Source organism: Molothrus aeneus, chromosome 11, assembly GCF_037042795.1.
Source record: "Molothrus aeneus isolate 106 chromosome 11, BPBGC_Maene_1.0, whole genome shotgun sequence".
NCBI lineage: Eukaryota > Metazoa > Chordata > Aves > Passeriformes > Icteridae > Molothrus > Molothrus aeneus.
The window spans coordinates 5,172,241-5,190,711 of record NC_089656.1 but is presented as its reverse complement, the minus strand read 5'-3'; the positions used below and the strand labels follow the sequence as shown (position 1 = coordinate 5,190,711).

General features: G+C 41.5%; 1 protein-coding gene across 1 annotated transcript in view; it reads right to left on the bottom strand.

Annotated features, from left to right (window-relative positions):
* Positions 1–18,471, bottom strand: part of ADAMTS18 (ADAM metallopeptidase with thrombospondin type 1 motif 18) — a 77,426-nt gene that overhangs the window by 45,004 nt on the left and 13,951 nt on the right. Inside the window, exons 4-5 of the mRNA XM_066557388.1 lie at positions 4,348–4,621; positions 464–663 (exon numbers count right to left, since the gene is read on the bottom strand). Of these exons, the coding sequence (XP_066413485.1) occupies positions 464–663; positions 4,348–4,621 (474 nt within the window). The remainder of the gene's footprint in view (positions 1–463; positions 664–4,347; positions 4,622–18,471) is intronic.

Sequence of the window (18,471 nt, the reverse complement as noted above, 5' to 3'; positions counted from 1 at the left end):
CAAGTTTTGCAGTACAAAAGTAAAGAGCAAGGCCATGCAGGAAAACATATTTCTAGTAAAATGGTATCAATTTTATAGAAATATATTTGTGCTTTCTCAAATAAGTGTTTCTAGGAGATGTGAGATGAAACAGATAAAGCTTCATGATATTGAATGAAATTGTCAATTTCAGAGTATCTGCCTTTTTTGTACTACACAGGAAGTATTTTAAAATTTAACATTTTAAATACTTCTAATTATTTTTCTTTACTCTACAGTACTGTTGCCAGAGCTGTGATGTTCTAAAGATGTGTATTTAAAGGCTTTTTGATAACAGTACTACATTAGATGAGGCTTGAAGAAAGGCTTGCATGAGGTGTCTCTGCTCTTTTTGTTATCAGTATTTGTCCAATGAAAGATCCCACTCTGACACACCAATATTCCCCAGAGAAAAGACAGACACCTCAGTGACACCCCACCTTACCATGTTCATGACTGTTAAGATATATGTTGTTACATTTTCCTTGCCATGTTTCTCCAACATTTTTTTATCTGCCACAACAAGGGTTTCGACATTCAGACTTCCATTTTTCTGAATTTTAGCAGATGATCTTTTAAACCTCGCAGAAGTCCCGTACTCATCTGAGCGAATGTAGGTCTCTTCTGTGGGTGGCTTGGGTGCATCTAAAAGGAAACAAAACTGTTTTGGAAAGAGTTCAGATCACCCATGAACAGTTTCATCAGAAAATGAAGTATCACAGGTTTAAAGCCTTAGATTATTTTTATAGCATGTGATTTAATACTTCTGGCTGAGTTCTTCCATATTTATTAAAAAAGACCTGATTCATTCCTGAGGGAAGGACTGCTACAGGGAGAGAAGGAAATGGGAGAACCACATTCGTATTCAATAAGCAGTTTAAAATAAGGAATTAATCTAATAAAATGGTAGCATCTGTGCAAAAAAATACAACAGAATTTTTAACAGAGTATCTGCATTTTTCCTGTCCTTTTGATAACTTCCTGAGGTGTTTGGCATGTGCTACTTACAAAGCAGTTGGCAAAAAAGTCCTTTCCACAACAGATGTCCATGGGCAGTACAGAAATCAGATACACACCACAAGTAGATTCCTGCCAGCCTGATATTGGGACTGACATTGGCTTTCCATGCCAAACTGCCAGGAGATTGTTCCTGCTGGGAATGTACTTATAAAGTCAGGCAACACCAAGGATGGCTTGACAACAGGCAGTGCACATCCCAGTTCTAGGGAGCATTTTCTCCCTCTGTGCTGGTGCAGCACGGGCAGTGGCACAGCTGGAGAGTGGTTTCTGCTCCAGTTCTTCAGGGAACCAGGAATCGGGAAAAGAAATCCATTTCCCACATCCTACAGTGCTCCTGCTATCCCTCCACAGGTTCTTCTGCATCAACCTACACTGCCTTTGCATCAAGAATTAACTCAAAGGCCACTTTAACAAACTCTTTGGATAATAATGATTTTGGTTTTTTTTGACACAGGATGTAACAAGACAAATGAGGGAGCCACAGGTAATGAAAAAAACCCTGCCTGTTCCTCATCAGAAATTTATTCCAGAGAGCTAAAGCAGACCCTACTTTCTACCCTCCCAAACTGGGGAATCAAGAACCACAGAATGCACAACAGTGGTCTGCTTTCAAGAACTCAGCATTCTGATGTGCATTTAGCATACAAACGATCAGGTTATGGTGATTTTCAAGTGTATCACTCATTATACACAACCATCCTTTACAAGCTCAAAGAACTTTTCTACTCTGGAAGTACATCAAGACACAAGGACAGGCCTCACCCAAGAGGGAAGGGCTCAGTTCAAGGCACATCAGTGCCCAGGTACTGTTTTGAAGGCAATACAGCTCCAGTGCTTTGACATACATATCCATGAGCAGAGACATTTTGCTCTTGAATATATCCAGGAGCAGAGAAGTTTTGCTCTTGAATTTACTTCATTGCTACTCAGAAAACCTAAGCAGCAGCAGTTTCATGCATGTTTTACTGACTACAGTCTAGTCAACTCTCGTGATCTAAAAGCATTTAGGTTGTGACTAAGAGCTTGGAAGATGATTAACTGGCTTTTCTAGTGCTTACAAAGTCTCTGCACATGAAATTTTAAAAGATGATACATACAAGTTGATGGGACAAGTTATTTTTATGACACCCAAGTGGCAATGTACTCTTTCCTCTTAGTGCTCAGCAAGCTTGATTTCATTCTTAGGTTGGGATAAATTAACCCTGACTAGGCAGGGTTAATAGCAGAGGACCCCCTTTTGTCAGCCTGAATTCTCCATCCCTTTGTTCATTCAAGCTGAAACTTTATTCCAGGTGACCAGATTGAATTTCACTGAAAATTTCAAATTTATATGACTCCAGATCTCAGAATAAGACCAGGAAAAAAATGTAAAAACTTAAAAAGAGGGAAAAAAAAGGCAAGAAGAAAAAAAGTACCAAATACTCATAGAAAAAGGGTTCTCTTTGCTGGGGTAGTTTCCTCTTCATCCTGTATTTTCCTCTACTCAATTAAACAATGGCATGTGATTTTATTTGTATTTCATTCGGTGAACATGAGATTGATTTGTTCTGTAAATTAACCATGACTGGGTCTGGAAATAAATTGTTATTTTTTAGAACTCCTTCCTTACTTTCAAAAAGTTACAGGTATGAACTGCACAAAGTGAAAGATCACAGGGTGTGAAAAGAAAGAATTTTGTGGGTAAGGTAGTTAAATGCCATCTTGCTGAATCCGATCCTAAGAGTGTGTCTGACATCAAGTTCCTAAACAATGATGTGTAAATCACTTTTACTAAATTCATCATAGTCGGATGCTAACTGCGTGTTCTTTATTTAACATAAAATCTGCTTGAATATGCAGCTAAGGGCTCATAGCTGTAAGTGAAATGATTGAATAAATAGATATACATGGAGACTTACAAAAGCACAAAGTATTTTAAAGAAAATTCAGTTTCTCAATTACATTCCCAGAATCACTGATTACTTCTGACCTCTCCTGTGTCTGTGACCCATTTATAAGACAAGAATAACAATAATATCTTCTCAGATCCCAGGAGGTCATACAAATACAGTGTTCAAAATGCTCTCCTCTGTTATAGGGATAAGCACTGTGTAAAAGCTCAAGAGGACGTGGATAATTCTCATTTTGGACAAGCAGTCACAGGAGGAGCAGTAAACAAAGCACACACTCACAGTGGACAATCCAAACAAAATGGGCCAGTGTGGAGCAGGGGAGATAAGAGAGCACCATCAGCCCTGCTCTGCAGCAGGAAAACCAGACAGGAGGGAAATGGAGGATGTAATGAGGCGGTTTGGGATTGCAGTAGAAGGCAAATGTTTACAGGTTGAATTACAGGCTTGTGCATTTGGCAATTGAGGGTTGGCTTTTAAACCTGGGGGGGAGGATCTCTGAAATTTTAACAAGCCATTTGTTTTCAGCCCTCAGTCTCAGCCAGCCACCTTCCCACTAACTCCTTTCTCATTCCTTCCCTTCTATTTATTTTCTCCTTCTTCCTTACACACCTTTGGAAAAGGAAGCTGCTCATTTTCTCAGAACTTCTGTAGGAAGTTGGAAGAATATAAGCAGACTCAGGCACTGTTTTCAATACTGTTTGCAGTCCTGGAAACCCTCATTAAGAAACTCAGCTCAGAAGCTGATCAGCTTTCAAAAAGACTCAACTGAATGCTAAAAGTACAGATATAAGGTCCAAGGGGGCTCTAAAATGTTCTGCAATTTGAAGGCCTAATGAAGGACTCAGAATGGATCTTGGCAGGATAATATATTTCAATATATTTTTTAAGACATGGCTCCAAAATCTTATTTAAACAATTTACATGGGTGGTTCTTTTTGAAGATGTCAGTTGCTGAAAATTTCATTATCAAATGGTGAGTTCTGAAAGACTTTTTCTCTATCCTCTCAGAAATTAATGATTTTGAAGCTTTTTTTCTCCATCTTCAAGCCTAATTAATTTTCTATCCCCAATCTAACAGAGAGAAGTTCAGGGACTTGGCATCCATCACTGTGCAGAACTGCTTACTGAAAACTATTCCATGTTAAAAAAAAATCACCACTGGGATCTTTTAATCTAGGCAAAGCACACAAAAACTAAACAGTGATTCTGATGGCTTAATAAAAGAGGTGGTTCTATGAACTTAGAGCAAAACTCAAGTTTCTCATATGTGTTTCATGTTAGAAATATATAACTTAAAGTTATTACTCCTCCATCCCAAAGGGATGTGAGGAGATATGAAGAACTCCTTGGGACCACCACAGGACCTAGCCTGAAACAGCCACTACCTCAAGAAAGGAGAGAAAGTTTCCTTACATACATTTCTTGCGCCGTCCACAAAAATGCTGCTTTTGGAACCTTCCGTGGCGGTACCCGCTGGGGCGCGCGGGGTGTGCGCGCGTCCTGCGCCGGCCCCGGGGGGAGGATTTGGGATGGGGCTGGGCTGGGGGCCCGTGCACCTGCCCCTCTGCAGTCCTCTTGTACAGCACGTGCGGGTGGTGCCCGGCGGGGGACGTGTAGTTGTGCTCCCGGGCCAGGCGCTGAGGTAACGGGGAGATCAGGAACTCCATCTGCCGCGTCCGTATCAAACCCGACTGGAAAGAGACACGGCACCACGCATTAGAGAGGAGGCTGTCAGCTCACAGCCACTGACCTTCCTGCAAGGCCCACACTGAGCACAACGTGCACCTTGGCACTGCTTAGCTACTCAAGTTACAGAATATTCAAGTGATGATCTGGATATTCTTCCCATTTAAATATGCATCGTTTCCTTTTGGAGATGACCAGGTTTCCCATTTGGAAAAACACAAACCAGAGAGATTGTGGGATGAGGTGGTGATTAAAACCTTGACAGATGTGCAGCACAGCACCTTCACACAATAGCATGGATAGTTTCATATGCAATATTAACCTATTCTTCATAGTACAGGTTTGTTTGTGTACAGGATATACATAAAAAGGAAATGCTTTTGGAAAACACAACTTCTCATAGGTGCACGTATCATAGAAGAAAATATTTGAATTAAGCTTCACAGCTTTTTCACAACAAGGTATTACCAAACAGAAGTCCCAGATTTAAGGGCATTCCAAGTAGAAAATGACATTACAGGTCAGCAGCACAAAGCTGAAGCATCTGAACATTTAAGGACCATCATTCAGTAATCAACTCCCTGCAATTTAACCATAATTTAAACACAATGTAAAATGTATATCCTCCTACAAGGGAAAGCTAATCAGTAAAGGCAAGTATCTGATTGTTTTCCTTCTTGGATCTCTGAAAGACACAAGTATGGGAAAACTACACTGTAGTTTTCACATAGGATCTGTGCATAAAACTGCACATGTGATGAAGTGTTTTCAGGATCAGGGCCAGGGAAATGTGGGTGGCACTGAGGAAGTATTTCCATGCAGCTCATTAATCAGTTATGATTTTATTTCATTTCTTGGTTTTGTAAAACATGTTGTAATAAACACCCTTTTTTACCAAGTCAAAAACCAAAAAGAAGTTTCATCAGGTAATTCTATTACATTATATACATAATACTAGATACAGATTTTTGGTTTGGATCAGTGAGGCTCTACCATGTGCCAACACCCTCCTGCCAAAACTGACATCCCACGAGAACTACATATCTCTTAGGCTTCAGAAAAATATGTGCAGACAAACAAATGTCAATTGCAAACCATCTTGCCCCACATCTTGAATCCTCCAAGACCATGATTCCAACCTCCTTCCTCAAAAATATCTTTGAAAATGCAGACATGCCGCATGTATCACCTCTTCCCTTCTGAAATGGATGCTCTTCTTCAGAGCAACCTCCCAGGGCCTGAATGCCATGGGTATGACAAGGAGAGCAGTTTGGATGCCTAATGTAAGCACTGTATTTTTAAAGGATTTGTGGAATTTTCTGTGCTTTAAGAACTGTTTCCCAAGAGGAAAACTCAACACAGTGAAAAGCAAGTGAAAATTGAAAGTTACATACGAATCTTCACAGCTTTAACCGTTAACTAAACCAATGCAGAAACTGATTTTAAGTCTATTCCAGATGGAAAGATTTATCAAAGATCTACAGGTCCTCAACAGACTACAGTCATCTACTCCACTCTTTTCTGCTGATCCAAATCAAAGGCAGCTTTGCAGTACTCCCCAATATAAGCACCTTTCACAGGGACCCAGATGCTCACAATGTCACACTGTGATCTCAGTTTTGGCAATAGAAGAGATTCCACACTATGAACTGAGAGGTTCTAATTTCCCTCTGAAATATAATAATAATAATAATAATAATAATAATAATAATAATAATAATAATAATAATAATAATAATAATAATAATAATAAACCCCCCACAAATTATATTCTGATACACAATTTTCCCATTCTCCTCTCTTCAACGTGAATTCATAATTATGTATCTCAGCCTTTTCTTTCTAAAAGAAAATTAAAGTTGCCTCCATCAATAAAAGACAGGTTTTAAATAATTGACAGGAATTTAACTCGCCTGCTCACTGCAATAAGTTGGCATATTTCAAATGTCAGATCACATTTGGTCATGACAAAGTACTTTCCTGTAGGGAAGATGACCAATATTTTAATCCTTATGATGTGTGTCATCACACAATTTACAAGTGGTTCTGAGAGACAATCTTTATCTCCAATGCACTGATAATTGGGCACTGCTAAGAGATTTTTTTTCAAGCTGGAAAACAGAAATGTAGTGAATCTGGTTCTTATTTCCCCATTTTAAAGGCTTCCACATCTGAAATTATTCCTATAGGATTCATTTTGTAAATGATTCAAACCATATGGAAAAAAAGGGGGTTCTACATTTTCCTGTAAGAAACTGCCCCTGATGCACATGAAGTCTCAGCCCCAAACATCATTTCTGTATTTAACATTATAAGGGTGGATTGAGAATTCCTGGCTGTGGGGGAAGAAGTGACTGGATTCTGGGCCCTGCTTATATTTTGCTGTACCTTTACAGAGGCAATAGCTGACTGAGTGCCTTGCAAATGTAGTCACTTTTTTCCAACAGAAATGACCTTAAATCTCCAATAAGACATTTTTCCTTTGGGTTTTACATCAAACTCATCCTCCAAGTTGAAAAATGCTGTGTGAATGAAAGATACCTTCTTTTTGATAACATCCAGTTTTATGAAGTTGTGAAGTTGTCAAGAAGAAAGGAGAAGTGCCACAGAGCAGTCTGGACACTCATTCAATCACACACCATTTGCCATTTTTTCCAGGCATGGGATGGTTTCAAGCATTCACATTGAATTAATCACTTTGGGAATTCCAAAGCAATGCAGAGAATGCTGACCTGGTTTCAGACAGAGCTGCAGTCCTCTGGAACACTGCAAAGCGGGCAGTGCCACAACAGCTGCCAGGTACTTTTCCTGCAGGTTCTGAAATTGTAGTGTTGGGTGAAGCAAAGTTGGCCAATTGTTCCACTGTGCTGGCTGGCACACATCCCAGCTGAGAAATGCCATGGCACAGAGGCAGGAGATTCATCTTTTCATTCTTTTTCATCTTCATTCAGAGGCACAGATTCATCTTTTCTAGCTTTACACCAAGAAGGAATTCCAGTTTTTGAAGGCCAGATTTTGGTTACTGTGTACTCCTGGGTATGCTGGGAATTTTTTTTCTACAAATGCATGAAACATCTCCATAATTGTGAGTTAGATTCAATGTATTCATCCAGCTCAAATACTGTCAAAACTGACATGGAAATTTTTGCATTGGGTTTTCTGCTTTACCTTTATGCATTACATGTGATTTTCCCTGAATCAAGGACGACTTTCCATTAACCTTGATGGGTTCAGGACACAATGAGGAGAAGGTCAGATAGGTCAAAATTCCATTTTTATTTCAGATTCTCTGCAATTATAACACCATGAGAGGAAGCAGGATGACAAAATCTAACATTCTTGTAAGTCTAGACAACACAGCATGAAAAAGGCCAGGGACTCCTGTCTATCCCTTCTGTATCCCACTGTGGCTATCACTAATAATAGCAATAATTGTGAGAATATGGTGGGAAGGAACACCCAAGAGATTGCTCAGTTGGAATTAGCTGTTTTCTTCTTCCCTCACAACACATATTTGATATTCTTCTGGAAGGGATATTCCATGCCATTGGAAAGAAAATGGAAAGACAAAAGTTGACCTGTGTGGTTAGCAAATAATTTTGAATCAATAATTTAGAGGAACTTGCGGTTTGTTTGTGGAAAAGTTGAGAAGAGATAAAAAGGCAACATTCCTCCTCCTCTTGTTATTTGTTATGAAATGTTTGCTTAGCTCTGGGCTGAAGGAATTTTCAGATCCAATACACCTCTGTGAAATTCCTCAGTATCTGGCTGTAATCACCAAAGTAAGGAAATTGTTCTGTTTTCTTGACATGTTTCAAAAGGAAGAAGAATTTCAAAATGAGATTTGGACAAGGGCAATGACAACATGGTATCTACTTCAAGGATTTTTTAATTGAACATAGACTATAAATTGAAAAATAAGGAGAATTTGTTTAAACCACTGAAAAAGATCATCTTAACTATACAAAATCGGGTAGATTTTCCACTGATTTTCAATCCACAAGGAAGAATTTTCAGAGTCACTATTATATCTGTCTCTAACACATCTCATTGGCAGAGGCTGCTCCCATTTGCTCCCCTGTGTTCTTAGACTGGGAGCGGAGCCTTTGGCAGCTTACCAGCCTGTAAACCTAATTCACTGTGGGGTTTCAGCATCTCCAGAAAAAAACAGACCCTCCATAAAAAGTAGATCAATGACAGTGAGTGAAGGATTTGCAGAACTCCTACTTCTCTCCCATAATTTCACAAAGCTGAGAGCTGACAATCCTCACTTCAGACTGGAAAGGCCTTGTGTCTGAGGGTTCTCTGTTTTCATACAAGGCACTTTGATTACATGCTAATTAAACTGAAGGCAACAGCTTTATGCATATTAAAGTTAGAGGAGTTTCAGAAACTAGATGCAAATAATGAGGTAAAAGCCTAACAAAATTAAATTGAGAATTAAAACAGATGAATAATTGAACTTCAGTGTCTCTCCTAAGTGTAACTACTCAATACTGACTGATGTAAAGTTAAATTACAGTTTGCACAAGAACAAGAGTATCTCAACTAAACAAGGTATGAAAAAGCATGCACATATTTCCTAAGGAATACTGCTCATAACCAGAATGCTTTATTCAGTGTTAGGAGCACATAAAATAAGGTGTTAAAAAACCCAGTGTGTCTTAACTAAAACAATGGCCAAAGAAATCCATGAAATCTATACCATTATGTGGATGTGAGCGTGCTCAAGGTGAAAAATCACTAAAAGGGAAGAGTTAAATGTCATTTCACACCCATTAAAATAGTTCCAAATATTCATGAAAAGTTTTAAAAGACTTGACAAAAGGCCAACTGAAATTGGCATAAAGCTTTCCACAAACTTCAGTGGACATTGATCCAAGACTTCTGTTATTTCCCAACTGTCCCGCTCCTAAAAAAACCCAAATCATTCATTCAAACACATCCCAAAAAGAATTACAGAACGTGAAGTACAGAGACATGAAGTACAGTCTAAGATCTACTCAAAACACATAAAAATGTAAACTAACAACTTCCCTGAAAAACAAAGACTAAGGAGAGCAGATGACCTATGAACTATGGTTGCTGGTTATTTAAAACCATCTGAGGCCAAAGATTCCTAGAAATCTAATATGCACATCACAGTGTGGTTGGGGCCATCTCACATTACAGCATCCTGGAGTCTTTGCTCATTCGCTTTGCAGAGAGAAAACTCATGAAATCACCTTACCTGCAGCTAATTTTCATCCAACTCTTGTTTCCTGCTCCGATGCTCTGTTAATTCTTCAGTGCTTTGGCACCACAAAGGAAACACAAAAGGCCCAGCTCTGTCACCAGAGCTTTCCATTGCTGGAGGAGAGACTGCCCTCACTCAGCTGTCCCACCTGGGGTTCTGCCTGCCAGACCATTTCCCACATGGAACCAAGGGCAGCTTGCAAGCCCAAAGAGGGTGTGGCAGAGACCCAGAGAACATAAAGCTGTTCTTACAGCTTAGAGCTCCCTGACAACAGCCAGAAGCTTCCTTCTGGCCAAGACTGGTCTCTGGAATGGGGCAGATGTCCATTTTTAAACACCAACATACAGCAGCACGTGCTAGAAGGGGACAGAGGTCTCCCTTTAAGTCCCATAACTCTGCTCAGACTCCACCCCAGACCCAGGGGAGGTGAGGGAGGCCATTCCCTTGGCTTTCATGAGCACATCATGGCAATGCCCTCACCAAGCACAGAAACCACCCTGGTGTTTGCCACCATCCCTCTGCTCCTGCCTGGAACACACACTAGCCAGAGCAAGGCAGCCCAGCCCAGGAGCCACAGGTCTGCCCAGAGCCTGGCTTTGAGAGAAGCACAGCACAACTTCCACGTTGGACACAGCTCAACATCCACATTGTGCTGAGCATTTCATAACAGTGAGTTCAGGGCAGCAGGGATTTCAGAAACACTTCAAATGTCCCCAGGGAGAAACTCGTGAGGAGGTGGCAGTCCCTGTGCACCAGCAGAGACTAAAGCCTGCCAAGACAGCAAGGAAAGTGCCAGCTACCTTTCCTTTCAAGGTTCTGGGTTAAGCCTTGAAAATGTGGTGAATGTATCATTTTCTCACTTATGCCAAAGAATCCCAGGAAGAATAAAGTCCTATTAAGTTTGCCAAGATCCACCTTATGAATTCCTCTTTCCTCCAAAGCAAGAGTGTTCAACCAATACCATCACAAGGCTGCTCAGAGAACTCCTGCATCATGTAAGCAGTTTAAATAATAAATGATTGTTTCTTTAGGGAATGTGTAATGAAGTAGACTCACCTCTTGGGATGGGTTAAGTTGGTAGTCTGAAAAATATGTGAGACTATAACCTTACTACAGTCATAAGCAAAACTACTTCCAAGAATTCTAGCCAGCAGGATAGTACAGCCTGACCTGGAACTGCAGATACCCGATAGCACTGACTGACTTTTTGAGAGATGGCTTATTGAGCCCCTCTCAAGTTAGGGTCACAATGTCAATGCTCTGGAAAATATAATCAAAATGAGCAAATTAAGATGTGAAATTAGGTAGAAAAAAATGACAAGCAGCATATCTGGAAAGGAGAAAGGGGCTGAATTGCAGAAAGTGTTGCTGAGGTGAAAGATACTTTTACCCTCGGGAAGCATCAGGAGCAAACAGCCAAGCCAATGGCAGTAAATCATGGCAATTAAGGGAGTTCCTCCCCTCTCCACTCTGACCCACAGCCCCTTTTCTGGGAGGTAGCTGCAGAGGGGACAGCAGCAGCCACAAGGCTGAGGGGCATTTCTGCCTCTTTTTGTCCCCCTGAGAAGGGCACTTACAGAATGCACTGGGTCAATGGAACAAGCTTCTGAGACACCGTGACAGAGACACAATCCCTGATCCACCAACAAAAAGTGAAAAGTCTGGACCCTAAATCCATACACAGATTGTTAAATTAATGACAGACTTTTACAGAGTGTTAAGCACCCAGGAGCTCCCATTGAGCTGAACATTGTCTGTGCAAGCATTTCCAGAGCGCTTTTATACCAATTTGGGAAAGAAAATGTTCTGGGAAACTAGTGAGAATGGACTCTCATGAGGTTTCCAATAATACACATGTATTATTGAAGTCAGAAATCCCACGAGTAAAACTCAGGGCATGTTCATTTTTGATCCTCTCCCAAACCAGGCAGCACAAAGGCATGTGAACACACTGAAGGGAAGAGAGAATTTCAGTTAACTAAACTTTTCCCTAGCTTTTATGTTTGCCAAAAAAATTCACCCATCCTCCAGAAAAGTATCAAGCCTGTAAATGGGCAGTTCCTGATGCTGGCCCCAGAGTCAGGGAAGTACAAAGTGATGTTTTATGGGACTGGGTCCTTGGCTGATGAGAATAACCTCAGCAGACCTTTACTGATTTTCACCAGACTGGAATACCTGGCTCTGTACCACACCAAATGTTTAGGTTAAGTTAATGGCCCTTATACACAGTAAAATATTTTTTATCATGAAAGAAGCATTAGAATCATTGGTTGCCTTTTCTGACTTGAGAATTGTCAGCAGATGGCATTTTCCTTTAGAATCTGACTCAGAAAAATAACCCAATTATTCTGTTTTCTAACATCATATAGATTTCTTGCCAATGTAAAATGTTAAGGGTTCTTAACAATATAGTATTTTATTACCTGACGATCTGACAGGAGGAGAGTACAAGGTTTAAATTGCCAGTCTGAGTTAGCCATGAAAGACTACTCTGTTTGGTTGCTCAAAAGAAGTGCTATGCAGAACAGTCAGCAATTAAAGCAAGGTAACAAAAATGCATGTCTTTAATTATTCCTATATGAACAAAGCCAGAGTTATCTCTGAATAGTGCCTTTGTATTTCTGCAGTTGACTGAGCTTGTTTCAAATGTCTTTATGCAACCCCCTGTCAGCATATGGCAAATAAGGAAATATTCTTATTTGTTCCTCCACTTACGGTAATTGAACCAGTCACATTGGTATTTAAATGTATTAAATTGGTATTTATTGCAGGGTAATGAGATATTCTAGAACTAACACAAAGTTGATTGCTTTGCTACAGATTAAATACTTGCTTGTCAGTACGTGAGCTCGCTCATTTCTCATGTTTTGGGTTTAAAAGAAAAGCCAAAAACCAAAAAGAAACCATCCCAGGAGCAGGCATGATAAATGAATAGAAGAAAAATACTAATTCAAACTACAGCATAACCACACTAACTATACACCAATAATCTTTAAGTGAAGTGCCAGAGGTTTACCAAGTTACAGTCAGGATCACTTCATTTACAATTCCATCAGTGGGGCTCTGACTCCCTAGAAAGGTTTTGGAAGGCAATTAACTAAAACCAACAGCTCAAATTTGGCCTTGGTAGCTGTACAAGCACTTGGGTATGGCCCGTTTAAGCAAATCCCTGCAACTGTAAGATAAAATCTAGAGCTTTTATTGGTTATGACAGTTCTGAAATCCATCACAAAGCAAACAGGAAACAGCAGGATTATTTAATGAGTGCATTTATGCTTCACTTTCCCTAAAAAGAGGCAGCCCACTATTTGTCGTGTGCTGACAGTTGATTAGTTACTTAGGGTACCTCAAGAATAACAGAAAAACTGACTTCAGAGGGTAGCTCAGTGTGTCCCCTGAGCTAACACCCCTTGTAACTAGGTGCACAGCTTCAGAGAGCACTCCAGGTGAGAGCAGGATTACCTTTAGAAACCTCCAAAAGCACAGGAAATGCAGCTCTCTCTGTCCTGTCATTCTCTGTAACAGCACAAAACAAAAGTACCATTTACATCCCTCTTAAATATCTGAAATGTGCCTTTGAGATGCCCAGATCTTCAGACAGGGCAGCGTTTCACCCTAAGGTGGGTTTGCTATGAATTATTTATACTGCACAAAGGATTAGGTGAAATGAAAATGTTCTGGCAAGATTCTCCTCCCTCTTTGTGTACAGCTAATCAGTTTTACAGGGCTGGAGTTCAGATGTACCAATATTCTAGAGAAAGTGCATGCCTTCTTAATGAAGCTGCTGCTCCTGGAGTGGTAATAAAGGCAAACCCAATAAGATTAGGGCAGAGTGACACTGAAAATGAACAGCTTAAAAAAAAAAAACAAACCAAAAAACCAAAAGAACCAAACAACTGATGATATAGAACTAAAAATCAGTACTTGGAAATTCCTTTTCCATAGGTACTTAGCATTAACAGATGCTTGCTTGAGTGTTTCTGATCAGCAACATTCCTCCCTATCAGACAGGCAACTCCAAACTTTAAAAGTCATGAATCAGGCCTTGTAGGAAACACAACTATAAATTATGAGATTTTTTAAAATAATGCCAAAGGGCTTCAGTGTTTTATTTTCTTTCTGATTTCTTGAACCATTTTCAGCTGAGTTTTTAAAAGCTTTTTTTATCCCTTATAATCATGTATACTAGAATCAAAGTTGAGTGGGGTTGGGTTTTTTTTTTGTAAAAAAACAGCTTTTGCTGTGATGATGGGACTTTGGCAGCTGGACCCTTAAAAATATTTCATATTGTAAGTGAGAATTAGGCAAGGCTTCATACTCCCTCTCCCTTACAGGACACCCTGTTGAGTTTACAGACAATAGAGAGAGAAGACACTTTCCCGAGCACTGAGACACCACTTGGAGCTACCTGATGGCAGAACCTTCCCTCAGGGTGGGACTCTGGGCTGCAATGAGTTGCACCCAACTGCATCAAAGCCCCAAGCAAATGCTCTCCACATCTGGTGGTTCCCTACCCATACCCACATTTCCCCAGTGCAGATCCTCCAGATACCAGCTTTGCCCTGCCAGAGCTGATGCAAATGAATTTGAGGGGGCAGAAGATCTGAGCCTGTCTGACCTGGGATAATTTGCATTCAAACAAAATAAATCCAGCTCAATTCCCATAGCAATTTTGCTTTGCTATGAATAGCTCAGGCAGCTCCAATAACGAGGAGCTCGGGTTACATCTGATTGCCAGCTGTATTGCTTACTAAGAAGTTAGGTCAGTGCTTCCAAACCTTTTAATTTTCCTTGTTGGAGTATACATTGCTATGGATTAGTTACATGAGAGAGTGGTCACAAGGAACTCTGTAGGGAGCAAAGTATCAGCTTTGCTGATATTCCACATACACAGACATATCCATATGTTGAAATATCTATGTGGGAAGGAGAAAGGGAGTGGAACAAAAGAGCTTAGGACATTAAGGGATGGAAAACAAGAAGCAAAGATGGCCCAAGAGTGAGAATGTCAGGCTGGCGCCTGCGTTATCTGGATTACACTCCCTGCTCTTCAGCATTTCAGCTTCTCTGTTCCTTATTTATCAGTTTCATAGGCAGGATTCTGTAATCAATGTAGAAAATGCTCATGAGGGACTCGTGAAGGCTCACATTTGACCCTGGCTGGGTTGTTCTGGTAAAGTTCTTCCACCTTCTCTACACTAAGCTGCAGTAGTAAACATTAGTAGCCTTCAGGATGCCACCCCCCAGCCAGAGCTGTGATCCAGGAGCACAGGGACCCAGAGCACAGCCAGGTGTGTGCCACCCCACAGGGCTCCCAGCTGGCACTGGCCTGGTCACAGACACCGTCCCCAAGCGCATCCTGGACAGGCTCATGCCAGGTGGCCCCAGCACTGAGGCAGAAACACTCAGCACAGCCAGCTCTGGAGGGCTGGAGCTGTGATCACCACTGGGAATTCCTGTGCCATGGGGCTTCCTACTGCCACATGCCCTTAGAGGAAGGCTGGCACTTGGTGTCCAGCTGGGGATGGAACACCACACAGCCACTCCCTCTGCCCAGGCTGGCACCACTGTGAGAGGCAGAGCAGGGGACCATCAATGCCATCCCCTGCCCTTTTGCTGCAGTAATCTCTCTGAAGCAGAACAGCAGCCTAGGCGTGTCTGAATCTCTTCTTGCTGCCATGAAAAGGTACAACAGTAACACACTGAATGTAATTCACACAATTAAACCCAACACACAAGGCAGCAGCGTCCCAGAAATCCACCATGTTGAAATAAGACTTCATCCTTTTCTCTGTTTCCCATAACATTAAAAACCTGCACAATGGCAACTCCACTTCCATGACCATACAAACACCCTCAGCATTCAGGGCTTGCTTTACATGGGCATTTAAATAATTATTTACTAAGATAAATGTAATAAGATACATCTACATTCCATGGCATGGAAAAGCCTCGCATTTGCAGGCCCTGCTTGCAGTCGCAAAACCTGCCTTCACCATATTACACTGCCAAGTGTACCCTGAGTCCAGAGAGTCTCTGTTTCCCTCCTTGTAGCCAAATGCCACCAATCTGCACTGCTCAGCCATTCTACACCCACCTTGGGCCTGCTTTAAAGCTGTACACTCATTCACCCCTCTCCCACATAGTAGCCTCAGCTTCTATTTTGAGGGAATGATGCCCAAGGGTGAACATGCTATAACTGCTCTGCTGGAGTAAATTAAAAACTTTGCTAGTCTGTGAAAAATCCAGCCAGATTTCCTGCTTTTAATAATATTATAAATGAAAGGTCGATGAAAAATAATTTTCAGTATTATTTTCTAAATCTCTGTAGTAGAAATAACTCTGATGACATGCAAAACCCACCACAACAAGGTCCTGGTTTGGTATAAAATAAAACATAATGCCACAACTGTCTTAAAATGGACACAGAAATACTACTTAATACTGGCCCAGGTGGTGGTAAGGTGAAGTAAATCCATTTTTTAACCCAATGAATCAATTTACACCTCCTGCCCTGCTGTCTGTGCCAAGGTCAGAGCCCAACACACAGGTCTAAAGCAGCATTTGGGTGTTAAACAATGACTTCCAGGTATTCAGCCCCACGTTTGACTTGGAGCCCCTGAACAGGTCTGCAGAACTAAACTGCTCATGAAAGGTTACACTGATTTTGCCATCATCAGACTTTAGTACAAGCATCTGAATTATGCAACTGTTTAGCAGGGATGAGTGTTAAGAAAACAGTGGGAAAAAAGACAGTGTGGGAGCATTTAGTTGTGTCTTTTCAATGAAGAAATCCATTCAATTACGTGTTATGTCAGCAAAGCACCATTTGCCAGGGTTTTCATGCAAGTGAACAGCATTTCTTCACAAAAGCATCTGTTCAGTAGAGTGTTTTCAGCACAGTACCTTACATATAAGGCTCTCAAAGTAGTCTCTGGATCAAAGCTCAAGGTAGCCCTGTGATATTCTCTGAGACCTGAGGAAAGGGAAAATGCAAGCGGCAAAAGGGAAGGTAGTGCCTGAAAGCAACTTTGTATTCTATGTGATATTCTTTGCATGAAATTGGTCCTAGATAACAAAATATCAATTGAACAGATGTTGCCACTATGTTAAACACGACAGGCCTCCTGACTGAAATAAAGATACAGTGAAGACAAGGGAGATATTTGTTGACAGCTCAGAATGCTGCGGAGTTACAAAGGGATGGTTAAAAAAATTGCATCAGCAGAAGATTTAGGAGGCAAAATTTCCTAAGCAGCCTGACCTTGTTTCTGCAATGAATCTACTGAACAGTAGGTTAAGCAAAGGTCAGGTTAAGCACAGGTTAAGAGAAAAGCTCCAAGAAGAGGAATGTGCTGCTGGGGTCACAGAGGCTCTGGGACATCGGGGAGTGTGTGAGAGTCACAGACACTCCAGTCTCCATGCAGCTCCTGCTCCCAGGGCCTGGGAGTGCTCTCTGCTCCATCCTGGCAGCACAGGGACCTGAGCTGGCTGCCCAGCCCAGCCAGCAGTGGCAGAGGTGCTGCACAGCTCAGCTGCTCCTGCATCTGAGCCCCGAACAGGCATCAGGACAGCTTGCTCTGCTGAGAGGTCCCGCATGAGTGGAATAATTAGTACATCAAAGCACCCAACTCCCATAAACAGGAGATAATTTGTCTGCTTTCATAGGCAAGAACTAGAAAAGTGAACATGAAGAGTGATAAATGTGTGGTCCTCCCACTCCAAGTCTCTCTGAAGCTCCGTGTGACCTGCACAGCCCCTGATTTATTACTCTCAGATCGTGTCTGCTCTGCTGCAGCCTGTCCTCAAGCCCCATCCCTCACAGTGGTGTATCCCCAACTTTTCCCCAAAATAATCTGGCTGCTCAGCGGCCTCTGAAGGGGCCCAGCCTGCCCCAGGGTTGCTGGCTGATGGTAGCTCAGCCCTCCTCATGCCTGCACACTTCCCTATGGAAGTTCCCTGTGCTTTAGGAGCTGCAGTGCAATCCTGCCACTTCCCCGTGTGGATTTGCCCGGCTTAACACATCTGACCACAGACCTGACTGCTCCTGCAATCCATCTGGATCATCAGTCAGTCCCTCCACCTTTTCTTCTTTCCAGGTGGTAAGGCAAACAGAGGAAAAGCCAGAAGGAGCTCTTGTGAAACATTTCCTCTCTTCACAGCATGTTACACCACACACTCCTCCCCCTGCAGAAAACCAGCAGTGTTAATGTGCTAGAGAAGTAAATTAGGCACAAATAGCACCATGGGGAACTTAAATATTTTGAGTGTACACCATATAATCAGGAAATGCCCACCCTCTTTATCTGTTAGGAGCAAGGAAACTGAAAGCTTTGTAATTTTAAACTGCCCATCAGTTGCTGTGAATCGGTCAGGCATCTTGCTGGGGAGAGGTAGCACACACAAGAACACTCGCAAGATAACAGAGGGTTTAAGCTACACTCCCCATCCTGTCAGAATAGTTTCAGCCCAAGATTTCACATTTGATCACCCCTCTCCAGGGCTTCTCTTTATGCACCTCCACTGAGCCCCTCAAAAGGACTAAAATAGGACACTGATCATAATTTTTCAGATTATTTACAGTAATTCTGACAAGATTCTCCAATCTGAAATAAAATT